Source organism: Anarrhichthys ocellatus, unplaced genomic scaffold (genome assembly GCF_004355925.1).
Source record: "Anarrhichthys ocellatus isolate YVR2014 unplaced genomic scaffold, GSC_Weel_1.0 scaffold15, whole genome shotgun sequence".
NCBI lineage: Eukaryota > Metazoa > Chordata > Actinopteri > Perciformes > Anarhichadidae > Anarrhichthys > Anarrhichthys ocellatus.
Window position 1 is genome coordinate 6,326,109 of NW_022280045.1, and position 19,814 is coordinate 6,345,922.

Genomic DNA, 19,814 nt, shown 5'->3' on the forward strand with positions numbered 1-19,814 from the left:
GTGTGTGTGTGTGTGTGTGTGTGTGTGTGTGTGTGTGTGTGTGTGTGCGCGCGCGCGCGTTAGGTCCCCTGAGCTTTCGGCCTATTTGCATGATTAATCCGTTTGTCATTTCATGCTGAGGCAAAAGGTCGGAACAATAAGAAGCTATTTCAATTCCATTTAAAATGTACTTTTCTCACTCTGACACTTGATATAGCGTGTTATTAAACTTTAAGAATAATTCCAGTTTGTTACAATCATAGTATTGTGGATATTATGACTAAGTGGGTAGAGGCAAATAACAGCTCAAAGAGTCTGGTAAGTTCTGAAAATGACATGACTTTACTGTAATGCAGCCAATAAAACCAGGAAAACACACTCGTGCTATATTACGATATCCAAAATCTAGTCTTGTATCACGATAGAGACAATATTGTTATAATCCTTTAAATACATCTAATGAAACCCATTTTTCATCATTTTTAATCAATATAGTGATTTAATACATCTACATTCTGTGATTACCTCTTTACAGTATAGTTTTCATTTTTGAGGATCCCCGGATTAATTACACAGTTTAACGTTAACCATCACAGTGTGAAATAAAGTTGAACTGATGATCGTTATCCGCCAATATTCAGTAAAATATGCGATCAGGACATCGGCATTTATGCTTTTCTAGTCGGTGATCTCTGATAATGTTACATTGTAAACAACCAGTCTGTTTAAATTGACAGGAGGAGATAACGGCACCAACGAATGAAGGTTCCCTTCAGTTACAGTACATTATGATGCGTTCAGGCTCTGTTCAGTGTAAATCACAATTGGACGAAGCTAAATTTTAACATTATCGTGATGTGTTCACATGTAATCTTGTAAAACGTAGTGTTGGGAAGAAACTTGAATAAATCCAGCTGTTTGAAGATGTTTTACGTTCTCTGATCCAAGTTTTATGATCCGTTTCACCTCTAGCAGCATGTAATCCAACTTTACCGTTTGTGATTGTATCTCATCTATATCAGCTTCACCGTTTATTCTTCACTCACCCATAGACTTATCAGAGCTGTAATAACCTACTGCTAATGCAAACCGAACATTTCCTACAGTTGCTCCTTCACATTAAATGCATTCAACCGGCGAAACACAGGGTGGCTTTCATGATAAGGAATCTTAAGAAGCAACCAGGACTAAAATATTTTCACTTCACTTAAATATGCTATTATTAAAGATGGTACTGTACACCTCTTTATCCCATAACCCCTGCCGCTCTTAGTGTTTTTGACCAGAAGATGAGACATCAGCTAGGTCTGCCAGGTCTTGACAACGGGTGATTCTCACTCTTACCGCTGCAGAGGTCTGCGTACAATCTCTGCGCAATATGCTCAGAAAACTGTATTTTCTGACCATGTGTACTTAGCAAGATCGCTACAAGTATACATGTGTCAAACACAATGCTGCTCGGTGTAATCTGCAAAAAACAATTTCATACTGAGCTGTATTTTATATTGCCCTGGAGCCAGGAAATGCTCACAAGGCTTGTAGGAAATGCAGGTCTTCAATACAAGCGGGGAAACTTTGAGCACGAACAGCAAATGGCTGTAGACTTGTGTACACGTCCAGCATTTTGATATTATCTAACGGCCTTTATTTATTCACATACGTTGCAAACACAGAAATAAATTCATGGACTGTGTGGCTCGTGTCCTCTCCAACAAAAAAATGACGAGGGACATTTTTAGATGTAGTGGGTTGTGGTTTGGGGGTGGGTGTGGTGGGGGTTTGAAGTGGGTTTCGGCAGCAGTGTGTTTATTGAGTTGGCAAAAAAGCAGCCTCATGACTTAAACATAAAGTAAGAGTGTTATAAGTGTGTGAGCATTTGTGTGTGTGTGTGTGTGTGTGTGTGAGTCTGTTTCAGCACTTTTCCTTTTGAGCTGAGAAAGGAACCATGCTAAACCCATTACAACAAACAGTGTACCCCCTAAGAGATCTCTCTCCATCTCTCCCTCCTTCTATTTCTAACTGGGTCAGTAGTAGACTTCCCTTTTCTCAATTTCTGTGTGTAAACAAAGAGACAACAAACACACACCTCCCTGCAGGTCTAGTTCACAACCTAACAACCACCTGCCTAATTTTTCCTCCATCACAGTTTAGTGGTAATAATGGGGAAATGCTCCAGCGCCACCAATCACTGGGCCGACTCTGCACCAGTCCAAAAGGGCCGCTGTTGTGTGCGACTGAAATAGCACCGCTTTGAAAAACTCAGCAAGCAGCTGTGTTGGAGCGGGCACGCTCCTACTAACCCAGCAAGTCCATTTGAGTACATGTTCAAAATACTCTTTAGGATTCTGCAATTCTGGAAAGCCTTTTTACCAAATTAACTTTCATTGGGTTTCAGCACCAATTGTCCCAAGTTCAGACTTTTTTGGCAGTTGACTGTTGCAGTATGAAAAGAGGAATCAAATGCAGACCTACGCAGGCTGAGCAGATAAAAAACAAATGTACGAAGACAGGGTCAATTACCAGAGTTGTAGTTTGGCATCAGGTGGACAGGCATTACAGATGAACAAGACCAAAAGGGCAGAGGCAAGAATACAGGTCACAAACAAGCAGCAGGTCATTACATGGCTAACGGATCGCACGCACGTTTTTAGGAATAGGAACAGAGACAGACATCATGAAAGCAGGCCAGAGCAGGGAACAGGTTACAGGTTTCAGGGAGGTTTGACTGAAACGCTATAGTAGTAACGCACTGACAATCTGGCAGAGAAAGAGGAAAAATGACGATGATGCACCACAGACTCACAGTACATGATGATTCACGGTGTCAAGTGTCACGAATCATACCGTAAGTATACCTACCATAACCTTCTGACTGCGTCCCCGCCCCCTCACCATGGAGGACCTCGACAACAACAAGGTGAGTGTTATAATTACACCAGCCTGCCCTTTCTAAGATGTCGAATCTAACATAAGTGCCAAGAGACACCAGGTTAAGAGCCCTCAGTGGGACGGCTTAATGCGGATGCGGTCAGGTGGGTTAGTTGCTGCCCGCAATAAATGAGCATGCGGATATAATGTTGTACTCTGCAATCCCTCGCAGACATGTACCTATGCACGCAGCACAAACACACAAACCCAGAGGCAATCAGCCAAAGGTTGGCTTGTTGATTTAGCTGAAACCAGCCATGAATAAATAAATAACGGAAGCAAGCAGAGTAAGACAGGATTCTTGATTTGCACCTTTAATTTGCACATTTGCTGAATTTAGTACGGTGTTCTTTAAAAAGGAGAGAACAGGAAGCTCTGAGAGAGTTGACATGTGTTCACACACAGACATGCATGCATAGAGACATTTTTCACTTTGCAATTAGTGTTGTGACAGCTCCTCTGTAGATGGATATGACCTGGATTAACCGAACATTTACGCACGCACGCACGCACGCACGCACACACACACATCATCCGTCACTGGAAGTCAGAATTGACCCTGAGCACCATGGGAATCCTTGGCTCCACCGTAAAAGGGCAACATGGATCCGTCTGTTAAACACAGACATGGAGCCACAGACACAAACTACACTCCAAGCATTGCTATCATTCTTTCCTCCCTTTCAGACACACACACAGTGCTAAACCCCTCCCAACCACACATTAAGTTATGGTTTCATTTTCTACGTGGGGAGCCATTTGCTGAATCCGTTATGCTACATGTGCTTTTTACTTATGCAGCCACATTGGAGATAAGAGCTGAATAGCTTAGCAGGGCCTCTGCCTTCCGCTGCCATCATCTTACAATTATCATCTAATGTGACAGGTGACATTTTCTACCACGTTTGGCCAGCCTCTTGTCGAGGATTCAAATGCACGATAATAAAGTGGAACTGAAAAAAAGACCATTTTCCCCAGTCTGCACTCATCTTCTCAATGCCTTGGTGAATGCCATGCATGTTTGTATGTAAAAAAAAAAAAAAAAAAAGTAATGTAGGCAGAGAGGGGTATGATGCAAAATAGTTTCACACAGGTTCAATGAGGTAATCGAAGAGGAGAAAAATAGCTCTCTGTAAGTGGTCATTCCTAACAACCGCAGTCGCACTAAGCAGTCACAGGACGGTAGTTATCGACTCGGTAAATTAACCCAGGGTTTCTCCATCGAGCCATGAGCATGCTCACATAAGGGCTGGTGTTTGCAACATAAGACCAATCGCCATGCAGCTGTCAAGTAATCACTGACTGCCCAAATGTGTTGCTTCAATGTATTGTTATAAAATAGCCTTGAAAAAAAAAACAGTTTAAACCTGTAGTTACCTCAATAACCCCAAATCCTGCTCCAGGCCTGAGAATATCTTCTGATACTTTGAAAAGCAAAACAAAGAGGAAGACCGTTTCAACACATTCACTCACTCCCTTGAACAGCCAGCGCTTCACACTCCTGCATGATTTTACATCACATACAAGAAACTTGGCATCTTCAAGCATAATTAACATTAAAATCTGAATATGCAAATGTGTCCATTATGGTTGAATTATTTTCCTTCCCATTGTATGCTGTTAAGCATTCTGTCTGCCCATCCATTCGATAAAAATGGCCTCATTTGTAGCTAACGGTATTAGTCTATTTTCATTCTGTCCCCCGGACACTGAGCCATGTAAAAGCGCAGAATGGCTTGCAAAGACACTTGACAAGCCAGTCTCATGGTCCCTCTGTTCACATTAACACACAGGTCACCTCTGGCTCACACACAACCGCGTACCCTCCTAATTAATGTAACGCGGGGTAGAAAGAAGGGAGGGGACAGCACGAGAGAGTGACAACACGAGAGAGAGAACGCAAATGTGGGAGTAAAAGAGAGCGAGGCGAGAAAGGTCTTGCTGTACAAGCGAGACACCCTCATTACCACATAATCTCTAAAAGGAAGTGAAACGAGGAAGACGGCTAAGAAGTGAGAGGGATGGGAGAGTTGGGGGGGGGGATTCAATTTGCATTGACGTGGTGTCAGCAGAGCTCGAGGTTAGTTGTCTAAACCTGAGGTTGGGAGGCAGAGGTGGAGCGTAATGGAACGGAGGGAGAAACAGGAGGCTGAGGTACAAGGTTAGAGGTGAAGGGGGTAGAAAAAAAGAGGAGAAACGGACAAGAGTAGAGAGAAAGAGGGCAAGAGGTCTCAAAAACAGTGGTCATTAGCAGGCTGAACACAAACCTCGAAGAAAGGCACACCTGCACACACCGGGTTCTCTTCTCAGTAGGCTAAGCGCATCGTCGTCATCGTGCATTATAATTAATATTTCATAGACTTTCTCCTGCAGGTGAAGGGAGGTGGAGATACGCAGACAAATAAGCAAATTTTTTTGTCTTTCTTTATGTGTGCATGTGCAAATTTGTATGCGCTCACATGTACTGCATGCGTTCAGCATTGTGAACATGTGTGCGTGCATGTGTGTGCATCTGAATAATCTGCAGGTTAAACTGGTGATCCATCCTAAAACTGCCGAGACAGGTCGGATACAAAGTTTAACACATTACTGCCCGTTTGGTTTGCATCTTATTAAAAGTGAAGCTTGAAAAATGTTCGAACATTGATTGATATTTGCAGTAAAGTACTCCACGATGAGGATAGCAACGCAACCACACACACACCTCACTTATTCTGCAACATGTTTAGCCTCGGGTATTTCTGTTTCAATCAGTCATCCAAGTGAAAAGCAGCAGTGTTAATAAGCGTATAATGAAAAACAAGTTGGCCATGCAGTCACACAAGGGCCTGGCCATTCCACTGGTGGCTCCGCTATGTCTTTTGTTTTGAGCAAATTGTCTGTTGCAGTTCCCCGACGGCCACTTTCCTCCAGCAGCATTCATGAAAGATTGACACGGTAGAAGCTGGCTGAGTGGCACGGGGTCTCCAGAGCCGCTTAGATCAATGCTTGTCCTTTGAGCTTTCCTGCATTTCGTGAGGCACAAGGACCAAAGAAGGAGGGAAAACCAGATTACCGTAGCATTAATAAAACAAAACTGTAATCCTAAACAAGAGCAGAAACAAAAGGCTGCATCCGTGTTTTCCCCCAGGAAGAGTCTGCGCAACCGCGTGCCCACACTGGCTGTGTGTCGCATACACACAAGGCACAACACAGACAGAAACACATGGACACACACGCATAAGGGGATGCATCTGTGCTTGTGATGGCAGAAAGGTTCATTCATTCCAGTTCAGCATGCTGGGACGGATGGAAGGAAAGAGGGAATGTAAATGAGAGATGAGGGGAGCCAGAGACGAGAGGAAAATGCCAGAGGAAGTAGGAAGTACAGCAATTCACAAGGAGGGAAAGGAGATACATTAAGTGTATGAAGGTAAGGAAAATGGAAAGATAAGGGAGCTGGGGAATCAATGACAGAAATGAAAAGCGAGAATGAGACGAGACACATCGCAGGACAGACAAAGTCCTTATTTTTGTAAATCAAGGCACACGGTACAAAGCACATCCAAGAGCACAAAGACCAGTTCACATGGGACGCCTTTTTTGACAATTTCATAGCCGCTGCACAGCCAAACTGCAGCGCAAGTAGGAATATATTATCAAAGCAGAATCAAATGATTTCATACATTCAAAGCTATTTGAGCAGAGTGCACTGAGATCGGTTATACAACGCAGAGTCTTCACTCGTCATTGTACGTTTGCTCCAGGGCAGGTTTCTCCATCGATGACCTTTTGTAGGCTCCGTCATTTGTACTTGTTCATTCATTGGGGTAAAGCCCAGCATACAAGGTGGCTCTTTTCTCAATTCTCTCTAGCTTAGTGCATGAATGACTTTGCGTCTTAAGTTTTGATTAGGTTTACCTCATACATTTCTCTCTATTGTCGGTTTACCATGACATGGATCCTGCCAACACCGCCGCAACCTGGTAACCCATAGACAGAGACGCCTATAGGACATTATTCAGGAACACTCGGGTTATATTTAAAAGCAGGATTGCACTTTGTGCCGTGTCCCGTTGACCTGTTCCAAGCAGGCAGGCAGTAGTTGAAATCCTAAAAAAAAAAATATGAAAACCACCTCAGGAAAATGTTACTTTGCTGGCACAAAGCTGCGTCTTGCACCGCACGCCAGAACAAAAATAGAGCCCACACATAGAGACAGACGGAGAAGGAGACAGACCTCATGTGGTCCAGTGCAGCCACTGTGAGCAGAAGGCAAATGAGTGCATCTTCATTGTGATTCAGGGCTGTTTTTGTGTTGTTGTTTTTTTATTGGGTCCTCTGCCATGACTGGAGCATATGGCCCAGCTTAATCAAGCTAACGATTGCCTCTGCCCATCTCGTTAAACATTACCAAATAGAGTTTTACTTCACATAAACATACTAACATACAAACCATATTAATATTCAGCCCTTCATTCCAAGCACAAACCAATGGGTCGGTGGCATTTACTTTACTCCCATCACATAGGGGACCGGTGGAAGACGAGGCAGATGGTGCATCTAATTGTCTGAGCTGGATTCCATTTCTTAGCCGTCTCTGGCTTCATTTTCATTTAAGAGTCGCACATGTAACAGTCATTAGTGGGTTTTCCAGTGGAACAGGCATGTGACAGAAATTAAAAGCTTCTCCAAAGAGACCCTGAAAACACGTATTGTTGTAGAAGCCGGAGCCACTGTGTAGCCGTGTCTTTGTCTACTGCGTTTTAATGGAAATTATGTGCAAATGGGTTCTGCTATAGGCCAATACAACCAAATGATTCCCCAACAATCACAGTCCGCCTTTCCAATCTTGTTCTCCTTTTCTGCTTTTTACTCTGTTCATCTCTGTGGATGAGTAGCGTGTCCAGCAGCTAAGACTCTTGAAGCAGACGCGTCTCAGTGAGGCAGAGCAACCTCTTAGAAAGTATAAACAGAATGACAGAATTCTGCACATGCACGCAACCCTGGACAAGTTGGGTTGGCGAATACGAATATTATAAAGTACTCACAAACTCACCCAGACGCACTCACACAAGCACATGAATACGGACACTTAAAACGCCTTAGCTGTATCAGTCCTCACAGACAAGTGAGCCCTTGCTGTGATGTCTTTTTGAAAATGGAATTTCCCACCATTTCCCCCATTTCACAGATGTTGCATCTAGTGGCGGGGAGGAGCAACTTTCAAAGACGGATCTAGCAGATAGGAGGCCTACTCTCCCCATTGCTGTGGAGCTCACAAAGCCTCAATGGGAGGCAACCTGTGTGTGATGAAATATGATCGAGCAGGATGGAGGATAAGATAACGAAATATGGGCTTAAAGCAAACGTACAGAGATGAAAAACACACTCTCTTCTTCTATGCTTTTCCAAGCAGTTGGTGGACACACACACACACACACACAAACACACACACTCATAAATGCACAAACCCAAGAGCAGTTGTAGAAAACCCTTCTCTCACTTCTGTCTTCTCTCCAGGTTTTTTTTTCCCCCACCGGATTCGGTGAGTGAAGGATGGCAAGTGAAAAGATGGTATCTAGTTTTCCAGAACATTAGCACCCGGCATGGTGTGGTGTAATGTTGCGTCCCTAATGCCCACAGCCAGTCATGTTCACTAATGATGTTGAATCACCACCACAGGGTGCCTGCTAGTCACTCTGGTGATGGTGGTGTCAGTGGTGATGTTTGTCATGGGCACATTTAAGGAGAAACACTTAGATGGTTAAAGCGTCACCTCCCGTCTCTCAGATTCTACTTTTACACTATTTAGGTGTTTTTCAGCTGGAATTGTTTTGTTCTCAGCCTGTAACCATCTCCTTATCATTGTCTGTCCTCACTCACTGAACCCTAACTAGTTCACCGTTGCTTTTTTTATGCTTTCAGATTGTCCTCTTTGGTATTCAGCAGTCCAGGTGCCCTGAAGTCCACTGAGTTATATCATTAATTTCTCTGTCTATCCTCTCCCTCCATCCCTTTTGTCTTTCTCCTATTGTCTTTCCAGTTTCAGGCCATTATCTTCCCTGGTTCCAGTCTCATATCATTTAATTTTTTTATCCCTCTTTTACGAGGCACCGTTTCTAAAGCTGGAGAGCCAAAGAGGAACTCGGGCGGCTTTGAAGCGACAATGGTCTGGGTGCTGAAAGCAATCTATATTCCAAAACGCTGCTGTTCAGAGTCGGACTTTCATGCTACCTGAATAGAGGGGCACCTTTTAACTCAGAGCCAGTAAAGCTGTCAACGGTTTTTACTTAAATCTTTCAATCCCTTTTTAGCAGACAGAAAAAGTGGATATTAGGCTTTGGAGGAGAAGTCTTGAACACAATGAAAGGCATTACAAGGGTTCATTTTTACAAAATGCAGCAACCTCTGCTATGAATAAGAACTGTGCACATTACAACATACATGGGGTTGACTTTATATGATTGAAACATTTAAGGAAACACAGAGAGGAATAGAAAATCAGCAGTTTTCACTTTCATTCCTTTTAAGAGCCATTTCCCAATAACTTGCTCCATGCTTTTTATGGAAAAACATACCTCTATTGTTTGGGGTTATTGTTTCCAGTCAAATGGGGTTGGCTTCCTTTCAGTCTCTCAGAGTCTTTATTAGTTTTTAAAAGTGGCAATTACCCTTTAAAGGTCAAACAGCCAATCAGGCCACTTCCCTTCACTGGCACTTTTAATGACCTTGCTGTGGCACACATTAATGACCACGGTGTCAGTGGAATCCCTGCGAGAGATACTTAATGCTGCATTTACAGTCAACCATCGAACGTCCATTTGCTGCACACCCTGTACATTTCTGTCTCCATTTCCTCACTAAAAACTCACAGTACGGCATTTTCGCTAGAAGTAGTAGAAGATAATTTCATTTTGTCTCCTCAATGTTGCAATGCATTTCTGACTAATTGTTAAGTGAGACAATTATTTGGTGGTAATCTGTCAAAATCGGCATGCTACATGCCCCGTGAACACATGTACAGTAATTAAACAGCAAAGCAGTCCATCTATAATCCATGACGTTGATACTGATGTGAAAGACTTGCCTAAATAGAAAAACCAGACATCAAAGTGTTCAGTCACACTGTTATTCCCGAAAGGTTGCTCTGCTAAGAACAAAAGCCTCGCCTTCGCCCTTCCTTCCCGTCCTCTGGTAGAGCACCAGCACTCACTCACACTGCAATCATAATCAGAGTAAGGGGTAGGTGCACACATACGCAGGTGTCCGCGCAGATGGGTAAACACACGTATGCATTAGACTCAAGACAGCAGGCATGAGGCAAACACATGAGCGCACACTCGCCCATACTCGTGTCAATCAGCAAGCTTGTCAGATGCAAGAAATGACAGCTCTGCAATCAGCAGGTAATGATGGCACCCCTGTAGAGAGGTCGAGAGAGGAGACGAGGGGAGAGAGGAGAGGAGGCGAGTTGTCGCAAGGCCCTTCAGAGCAGCATAGGGGGATTGAATCTGAATTGGATCGCAGCGTTTCAATGATAGCCTGTCAGCAGCAGGTGCCTGCTGAATGCCGCCCCCCACCTCATAAACACACACGCACACTCTCGACTCATCTCACTTTGCACTCACTTACACCACCTGGCCCATGCCATCGAAGCACAGTGGGGTCTCTCCCTCTCCCTCTTCCTCTTCCTCAGGATCAGGCAGATTTACAGTTCATCAGGCTCTTTTTCACTTACATGGGATGAAGATCTGTCTCCACTGAAATGACTGATGAATGGCTGATTGGAGCGAGGACCCACGCTGAGCGCACTCACAGACCAATATAGATATGCAAAGACAGTCTACAATTATGGACAGGAAACATGAAATGTGGTAATCATAAAATCAGAGAAGAAATCCTGCAGCTGCCTCGCCGCATACACTCACACACTCACACGAACAAACACTAGAATCAAATGTTAACTGTAGAACTTTTCACTGTGTGCTAGATCTTGACTGTGTATCTAACCTCACTTCCAACTCATTAAAATTTTCAGTCTGTAGGTGTTACTGTCGAATTGATCATAACATGAATTTGGACCTAAAGTTTTCAACGATATATTGAGAATGCTTCGAGGGCCATCGTATTTTTAAGTTGACAAAACATTCTCCACTTACTCGCTTGTTCTGGAGGTTTTTTACCCCATCACATGGTCTTAAAACCTTCCATTATTCTGAGCACTGTTAGCCCCCTTCATCCACTTTGACTTAAATATTCTGGTTAATGGATCTATATTTTGTATTGGATTTTTTAGTCTAATCTATTCAGAACATATTACAAGTTCATATTCATTCTTTTACACTACTTTTAATGGCGTCCTGGTGCGACAGTAGGTAGTAAAAGACACAATCGCAATACGTGACCGTCATATGTAAGCAACAGGGTGACCCTACTGTATCACCATTTAAAACTGACCTGAAATCTGCTAAATTGATTGGGAGGGCGTAAAATACACAGACAGCATTACGCCAGATGATGAAGAAATCTGAGTTATTAAGGTTTTCTGATGCTATAAAATGTTGGTTTACAACTGTGTGAATAGAAACCAGTTGATAAACACACAGAATTCTTTAATCTAGTTCATCCATCTCAACTCAAATCTATGTGGTCAGAAACCAACTACCGACTGGGCCTTTCATGCACATATTTCATAAAGGTTGCAAGTGTACAACCTGTTTCTCCATTTATTGAAATAGCAAGTAATTCCAATTCACAAGAAGAATGATAATAAATCATATGTCAGCATTTTTGATGATTTAATAAATACATTTAAATGAGTGCAATTCATGCTCAGTGATAATACATTTGAAATGTAAAACCATTTTCCATCAGATTGAAATCAATAACGTAAATTCAAGGCAATTTTCTTTGACAGCTCTTTTTCTTTTATAGCTTATAATCATTAAAATGGTTTGATTTCATGTTTTCTTTTTCTGTATTTCCAAAACTAGATTTCTGTAATATCACATTCACGGCCTGAACACGGCACAGTTTGAGACACGGGGAAAGGTTAAGTTCTGTTACAAAAGAGAGTAAAACTAGAAGAATGACAACTAGCAGGCTTTACAGGAGCTCACAGACAATTATTAAACAGACACTTAAAAAGTGTATTAAAAAGAACACTTCTCAATTGTGTTGTGTTTCAGTGTGCCTGGTCTCTCGACCTTCTCCAAAAGCACAGAAAAACAATATATTGTGAAAGTTTAGCAATAGATTTGTATTGTAATCTGGCACGAAATATAGAAATTCAAGTACTTCATCCAACAAATGTCTATTTATGTCAAATTTTCAAAAACTTTCAAGAAACTTTCAAGGAACGGTGAATATGTGAAACAACTGTCGTCTGTCTGTTTGGAAAAGCAGGTTGAGATTCAACAAAGGGATTCACGGTGGACTGGACCCAAAGTCCAATGAGCATATTCCCATAAAAAGTGAAACAGTAGCACATCCCAGATTTCAAAGTCAAGGAGGACAAAATACACAGTCTGTCTGTGTGTGAGTGTGTGTCTGTGTGTGTCTGTGACTGTGAAATTGATTGTGGCTGGACAGGAGGCAGGCAGGCAGGCGTGTGGTGGTGCCCAAGGGGCAGCACAATGCTGAGCGAGCAATACTTCACCTGCATTGAAGACACACACACACACACACACACACACACACACACACACACACGTGCACATCTGAACATTGTCACACACACCCTGACCATTAAGATTTACTCCAGTCATCCAGCTCATTGATCTGAGGCAGGAACAGAGAGAAAGGGAGGAGAGAGAGAGCGCTGGAGAGAAAACTAGAAAGGCAGAGACAGACGGCGAAGTCTCGACATAAAGATTAACCTTGAAGCAACAGTGTAAATGTGACATGGAGAGGATCAAGTCACCTCAGGCGGCACCGGAGACATCTGTGTTTCTCCTGCTCAGACACTGGGACTATTTTTTATCCATATGATAATAATTAATCCATTCTTAAGTGATAACACAAGTGTGCTTTGAACTATAATACATGATGTGAATATATCAGAGTGGTCTTAAGGAGTTCTGAATTTATTGCATACGGTAACATAAATAAAGTGGACTGACAGAGAATTCACAGGTACTGCCGATGAGCCCCTTTAAGAACAATAGACAGAATAAAAAAAGATATGATGATCAATAATGGATAACTGATATCTCCTTCAACATGCAGCCTTAAGGCGAGACAAAGATCCCCCTGACGACCTTCATATTTTAACATCTCTACATCAGACATGCAAAAAAACATCTTTTACCTGGGCACGTTTCAGACTCTGCACACCACTGGTTTGTGTATCACTGTTTGTGTGTGTGTGTGTGTGTGTGTGTGTGTGTGCGCACGCCTGGGAAGGCTGATTCTTTTAACTAACTCAATTCTTTCCTGCTGTCCAGCCATATTGAATCAATTCAAGTCCTTTTTATTCACGGTTTCTAAAATGGCTATTTTGTAGCTGCAGTAACATCAATTTAGTCCGAGATGAAATAAGATATGAAGAGCTGCCCCCATCACAAAACAAGAGAAGTACTGTACAGTCTAAATAAGTAGATATTAGTGTAATCTAAGTGAAGCTAGGTAACCGTCCTCATGCTTTGAAGTAAGGTAAAGTAAGGCATATCGGGCATATCCACCTGTGAATAATGATGAATCTTGATTATACAGCTAAACTGTTACAGCTAATACTCACCGACATGCAAAACAATCTGAGAAATGTGGACCTTATTGTGCCCGTACATTAGGGTCATATCTGCTAATGGGGCCTTTTTAATGATTGTAATAATGCTAATAAACTAAGGATGTTAATGGTGATAAATGACGGACTTAACCTGTTTGTGCGTCAGTTATCGTTGCAGCTGGGTGGCTTTTTAAGTACCTCAACCGCAGCACCCAGGCTTTCAAGGCGCTAATCTTGTCGGTTTACGGTTGATGATTAGTGAACATTAGTGGGACATGGATCAATCAAAACGGCAGAGAGAGAGGCACTTCTGAAACGTGCTGCGTTGCGTCTGTTGGAATCACAAGAATTGGCCAAAGTGGCTAAAACAAACTAGATAGTACAGCGTTTCTTTGATCTTGTGTGTGTGTCTGTGTCAGTCTCGAACATGATGAATGGGGAAACAAGGACATGCTCTTTTGGACAGTCTCTCTTTAAAGACACTCATGGTGTTGGATCCATCACACAAACTGAAAGTGAAGGAAGTAGTTTTATAAAGAATGAGAAAGAGGCAAGAGGCAAATGTTTGTGACTATTTCAAAAGCACAACCTTAACTTCCCAGCCAGCATTGTTTCAATGTCAAACTCTAACCTGTTTATAGATATGTCTCCTTCGTGCGATACTTTCAAGGAGGGCAGAATGTATTTCTCGCTCTTTTTGTGCTCGGGGTACATATTTGCATTTTAGGACATTGTGCTCGTTCCACAAAATCTCAGGGGACCGGGCTGTAAAGTAGAGTGACAGATTGTCCTTTTCTGCCTCACGGATTGCTTTGGCAAAGGTAGCCGGCTGACAAGAAACACTCTGTGCAATAATAATTACGATGAAGGGAAGTATTGATAGTTATTTATGAGACAGGTCTCACATTAAACAGTCTCGTAGATTAGGCGGAAATGTATCCAGTCTAAATGGTGTAATATAGCGTTCCGCAATACTGCTTTTTCACAGACTTACTTACAACCCATAAGGGATAATAATTCATGGGGGGGAGAGGGGGGAGAGGGAGAGAGAGAGAGAGAGAGAGAGAGTCGGAGTATAGCTGCTTGTTAAGTAGTTGAGCTCTTTATAAATGTCACATGGATCCTCTTTTAATGAACAACACGGGTTGAATCCAGAGCACCTGTGCATGCAATTAACAAGCAAACACCAACACGCTAACAGACAGAGTCCATCAATGTGCTCGTCACTGAGAGTAGAAATAAAGATTCCACAATAGAGGAAACGTGCAGAAAAAGAAAAGAGCAGCGTGTCATTTGATTTTGTGTTACTCCATTTTGGAGCTTTGAGGGTGGAACGACTCAACAAGTGCTCTATTGTTGCTTTTGTTTGTTCTCAGGAAGGATTAACAAGAGAGTCTTATCCTCTCTTATTGGTCCCTCCAAAGCACCACACAGCATGATGAACTTCAAAGCACTTAGCTCCTGACGGTTACGTACACAGTCACACTCCAGCATGCACGCCCACACACACACGGCAACAGGGCACAACCACAAAGGAAACTGCCTGCACGTTACAATACACTGAACAAAAGCGGCAGACTTGGTGTGTAGAGATCCAACTAATGAATCAATATGCTCAAGTGTAACAGAGGTTCCCGGGGACAACGTTTTAAAGGCGACACTGTCGGCGCATATCCAAAATCCAAACAAAAAAAACAATATGTTCCTCTCACAAACACACATTACTGGTGAGAATTAAGTACTGAGTTTATTAGGGAAATTAAAGCTCTCGAGGCCTTGGCAGCACGTTGTGACTATTGACGGATCTGCAATAACAATCTAACAAAGGAGAGGAAACGCATGAAGAAGACGGAGGAAAAGCGAGAGAGGAAATATGATGAAATGAGGTAATAAAGAAGAAAAAGCCAAGGACAAATGATGCCATCGAACCCGAGAGAGGAGTCAACAGAGAAAAACAGGACATGAATGGCTGCAGATGAGATGCAAAGTGTCATGACATCAGAGAAGGTAATGCAACCGAGAGATGGAGAGACGATGGCATTAAAGGGTGAGTAATGCTAAATTTATTCCTGTCCTGCATATACTCCATCTAACTTCTCTCCATTCTCCCAGAGTGCAAACAGCTCTTCATCAACATGAGATGAGATTTCAGCATTTTCCCCCGGTCACTTAAAACGGACACATTAATATAGCTCTGTCAATACCAAACGCTATGTTTTTGCTCAGCTAGATGTGAGAATTCTAGAGGTGCATTTTTCTAGAACAATTTCAATTTCCAATTTTTTAAAAGCCTGACCGGCCGATTCCGTTTGGTGTTTTTAAGAACTATAATTGACAGCAAGGCTCCAGATTTACTTTTTTTTCACAATCAAATTAATTTCAACCATCTCAAAGTCAGTTACCCTTTTTACGGTTATCATCATCTACGGTGGTTAGTTGCAAAAATATTTTGGCACTATATCACAATCTTCTTCAAGCTAGTGTTAAGTTAAACAGCTCCCTCTCTAATATCTGTTGGATATTGCTGTGGAAACATCTCCTGAACACATTGAGTCAAGTTTCTGGCTGAAAAACCAAATTTGACAAGATTATGTTTGAACACATCATGATAGCCTTATAATTGACTTTCGCCAAATACTCATTTTACCGAGCAAAGCTTGAGCGCATCATAATCAAGTCAATGCGACGTCCAATAACGTTAGCTGTTAGCTCCGTTATAAGCAGGACTGTGACAGGGAAAGACGCCATGCTGTGTGCAGACGAGCCAGTCCCCGTGATAGCTCTGGGCAGCATGGAAATAAATTAAAACATAATAAGTGTCTGAATAAGTTTGTCAGTCCAAATGTTTTTGGGTTATTCTTGCACAACTCATTTTGGTTGTTGCAGTCGTGACAAATTGTGAGCTTTATTCTTCTTTACTCACACCAAGGCCGATGTAAAACTATCGCGTGACGGTGGCACAGGTGTGTAAATGTGACCGACAAATACAAAACGGGTCGATTGATGTGCTTCAAGAGGATACAGTACAGAAGCCTCACACACCTATGGAGAAAAAAAAAAAAAAAGACATCACTTCCCTTCTTTTTCTTTCTCACCCAGAACAACGTCTTTACATAGCCGTTCCAATCTGCTGCAGACCCCATCTTCCTTTATATCCACATCATGTGTGACAGAAAGCATTGTAGAGCTGTGTGCATGAATGAGCTTTGCACTACGTTGAGCTCGAGTGTTATTCTGCTCATTAACGACACAATGACGTGTGAGTTGTGCTTTTGTCTCGGTGGCATTTGTCAAACCAGCTCACACTTCAAACTCAACTATTACAATGATGAAAGGGCTTGGTTTGAAATCCTGCCTCTTTCTGCCTCAGCTGTTTCTCCTCTGCTCTTGGTAGTGTGTGGCACCATACCCATCATTCTTCCTGTCGAATAAAGTGTCGGGGGGGGGGGGGCAAAAACCAAGTTCTGCACCTGGCAGACAGGAGAAAAAAAGCGAGAGACGAGGAAACGGCAAAAAAGACAAATATGTGTGATGAGAAGAAGGAAGGGAAAGGATCAGAGAATAGAATTAGGTTTTTAATGCAGGGCTATGTGGAAAATCTATATGGAAAAGTTCCATTATAAGGTTTACACGGCACAGGACCAGAACAGATGGAGCCACAATGCTTATGAAATGTTTGGCATGTCAACATAATCTTCATAACTACGGTCCAGAATTTACAATTAAACATCCCGTCCTAGTCTCTCAAATACAACAGAACCGTAGGGTAGGTTCAAGGGTGTAGAATATGGTCGTGGACTGTGAGGACTGACACTTCGCTAAACTTTTGATACAACTTACAACTTTGATCTTGACTTCTCAGAGATAAAGATTTGTGAGATAACGTTTTTGAATGTGCAGGAAGTTTTGAACATGAGCAGAAATATGGCTGAAACACATGTGAGCTATTAAAGTCCAGGGTAGTGCAATATATCGATATATCATTGATATTGTGATATGAGACTAGATATCATCTTCGATTTTGGATATCGTAATATGGCATAAATGTTGTCTTGTCCTGGTTTTATTTGGCTGCTTTTCAATAAAGAGATTTAAGGTTCTGAACTTACCAGACTTTTCTATTCATTCTATTATTTTCCTTTACCCACTTAGCCATTATATCCACATTACTGATGATTATTTAGCATTAATCTCATTGTGTAAGTATTTAGTAATATCACCAATGGTCAACCCTACAATAATGGCGCCATATCAATATGGAGGTATTTGGTCAAAAATACTGTGAAATTTGATTTTCTCAATATCACCCAGCCCTAGTCCAGCGGTTTATAAATGAATTGAAATGAATTAATGTATCATTGAGGTGAATAGGTGCCGCATGCACATTTAAACAAACAAGAACAAAGTAAGTCATGCCTACGTGTGTATATGAGCGACAGAAGAATACATATTTGAAAGCCATACAGACGACCTGAGAGCCTTACTGCATCATATTCCATTACATGAAAATACAACAGTGAGGCCGATGGGAGTGTTTTGCAGGCATTAGCTCACAAGCCAAAGTCTTTTGAGGGATCACCAAACTTATTACAATTCATGCTAAGGTGGAAATGAATGTCTGTCCCAAATTCCATGGCCATACATCAAATAGCCGCAGAGGTATTTCAGTCTGGAACAAAGCGGTGGACTGACTGACAGAAGCAACAGAGCGGCGTTGCCCTGGCGCCATGCATACAGCCTTTGATAGCATTGTAATCTAGCAGATAGCTTTACAAGCAACGTGACCTCTTCATTCTCAGTTGAGCGGTGTTGAAATGTTCACCAGGTCCTAGTGGGCAAACTGCCAGAGCAACTTTAATAGAAAAATGACTCCTTTTCAAAATTGACACCAGCATATTAAATTGACAGAGCATTTCAGAATTACATACAGTGCAAGGGGCTGAAGATAGAGAGAGGGACTCATGTAAAGTACTATGGGGAGTCGCACAGGGGGAGAGAGAGAGAGAGGGAGCACCGTGCTCCTACAGTAAATCAGGTCTGACAGAGTGACCTTTGATAGCCCCAGACAGAAAAGGTTACATGAACGGTGGAGAAAATAGGTCCATCTGTCACTTACTAGCTAGCTATAAATGATATGTGTGTGTGTGTGTGTGTTTTTGAGGTCAAACAAACAAAGAAAACTAGGTGTATCTTTCTTCCATCCACACAAAATGTACAATACATTGTTCTCTGTTTATACACATTTTCTCCTTCATGCTTACTGAAGGGTATACTGAAAATGTTTTCTGTGGTGCTGCACACATCTGTTATATAGACTGCACTGCTTATAGGTCATCATATATATAAAAGCATTGTTTTTAACCAGGGAATGTGAAATAAACCTACAGTATGTAGGTTTATTTATTTATGTAGGTTATCTGCTAGTTGACAAGATGTGCGTCACGTTCAAATAAATAAATATCCACTTTGCTTCTGTGTTTCTCTCAACAGCACAACACAATAGTGGTACAACCTTTACCCAATTCATCAATGTCTCTGTTGCATTTGCTGTTTTAAACGTCCAGTGGCGGGTAGGTCTTCCCCTGGAAGTGAATAATTCTACACATTTGCAACAGCAGCACCAGTGGATTGTTTAAAATAAAAGAGAAACCAACTACACAAAGTCCGCTCCATTAACAGAATATGAGAGCATCTCTGTGTTGGTGACCCCTTTTGGTTGCACAGTGATCTCTGGGAAGTGCACCACCACACCCAAGAATTATTATTATTATTTTTTTTTAAAGCAGATAAAGCAGACCTTTATAGCAGCAGCATAAATTGAAGTAGCATTTGTCGGGTGGTTAAAATTCTAGTTACACGTAATTATATTCACAGTCATCAGCAGCTCTAAGGCATTTTAATAAGTAAATGCTTTGTCGGAGGGCACGATGCGCTTAGGAGCTCACCTATTATTGCTGGCAACACTAATTTACATCTCAAGCGACGCCAGTTGTCCATGCCCTTGATACTCCCTTAAGTCCCCTCTGCCCCCGTAGTGCCACATGTGCTAAATTAAGCTTACTGTATTTTACAAACCTCAGCGACCCATGCTATCTAATAAACTACTAATGGAGGGAAACACAGGCATCTCATTAGGAGGTTGCCAGAAGATACACACACACACACACACACACACACACACACACACACACACACACAC

General features: G+C 42.1%; 1 protein-coding gene across 1 annotated transcript in view; it reads left to right on the forward strand.

The window, feature by feature from the left end:
• Positions 1–2,872: 2,872 nt before the first annotated feature.
• The window catches only part of dnah9l (dynein, axonemal, heavy polypeptide 9 like), a 60,914-nt gene continuing 43,972 nt past the window's right edge, over positions 2,873–19,814 (forward strand). The window contains exon 1 of the mRNA XM_031854878.1: positions 2,873–2,896. Within this exon, the coding sequence (XP_031710738.1) occupies positions 2,873–2,896 (24 nt within the window). The remainder of the gene's footprint in view (positions 2,897–19,814) is intronic.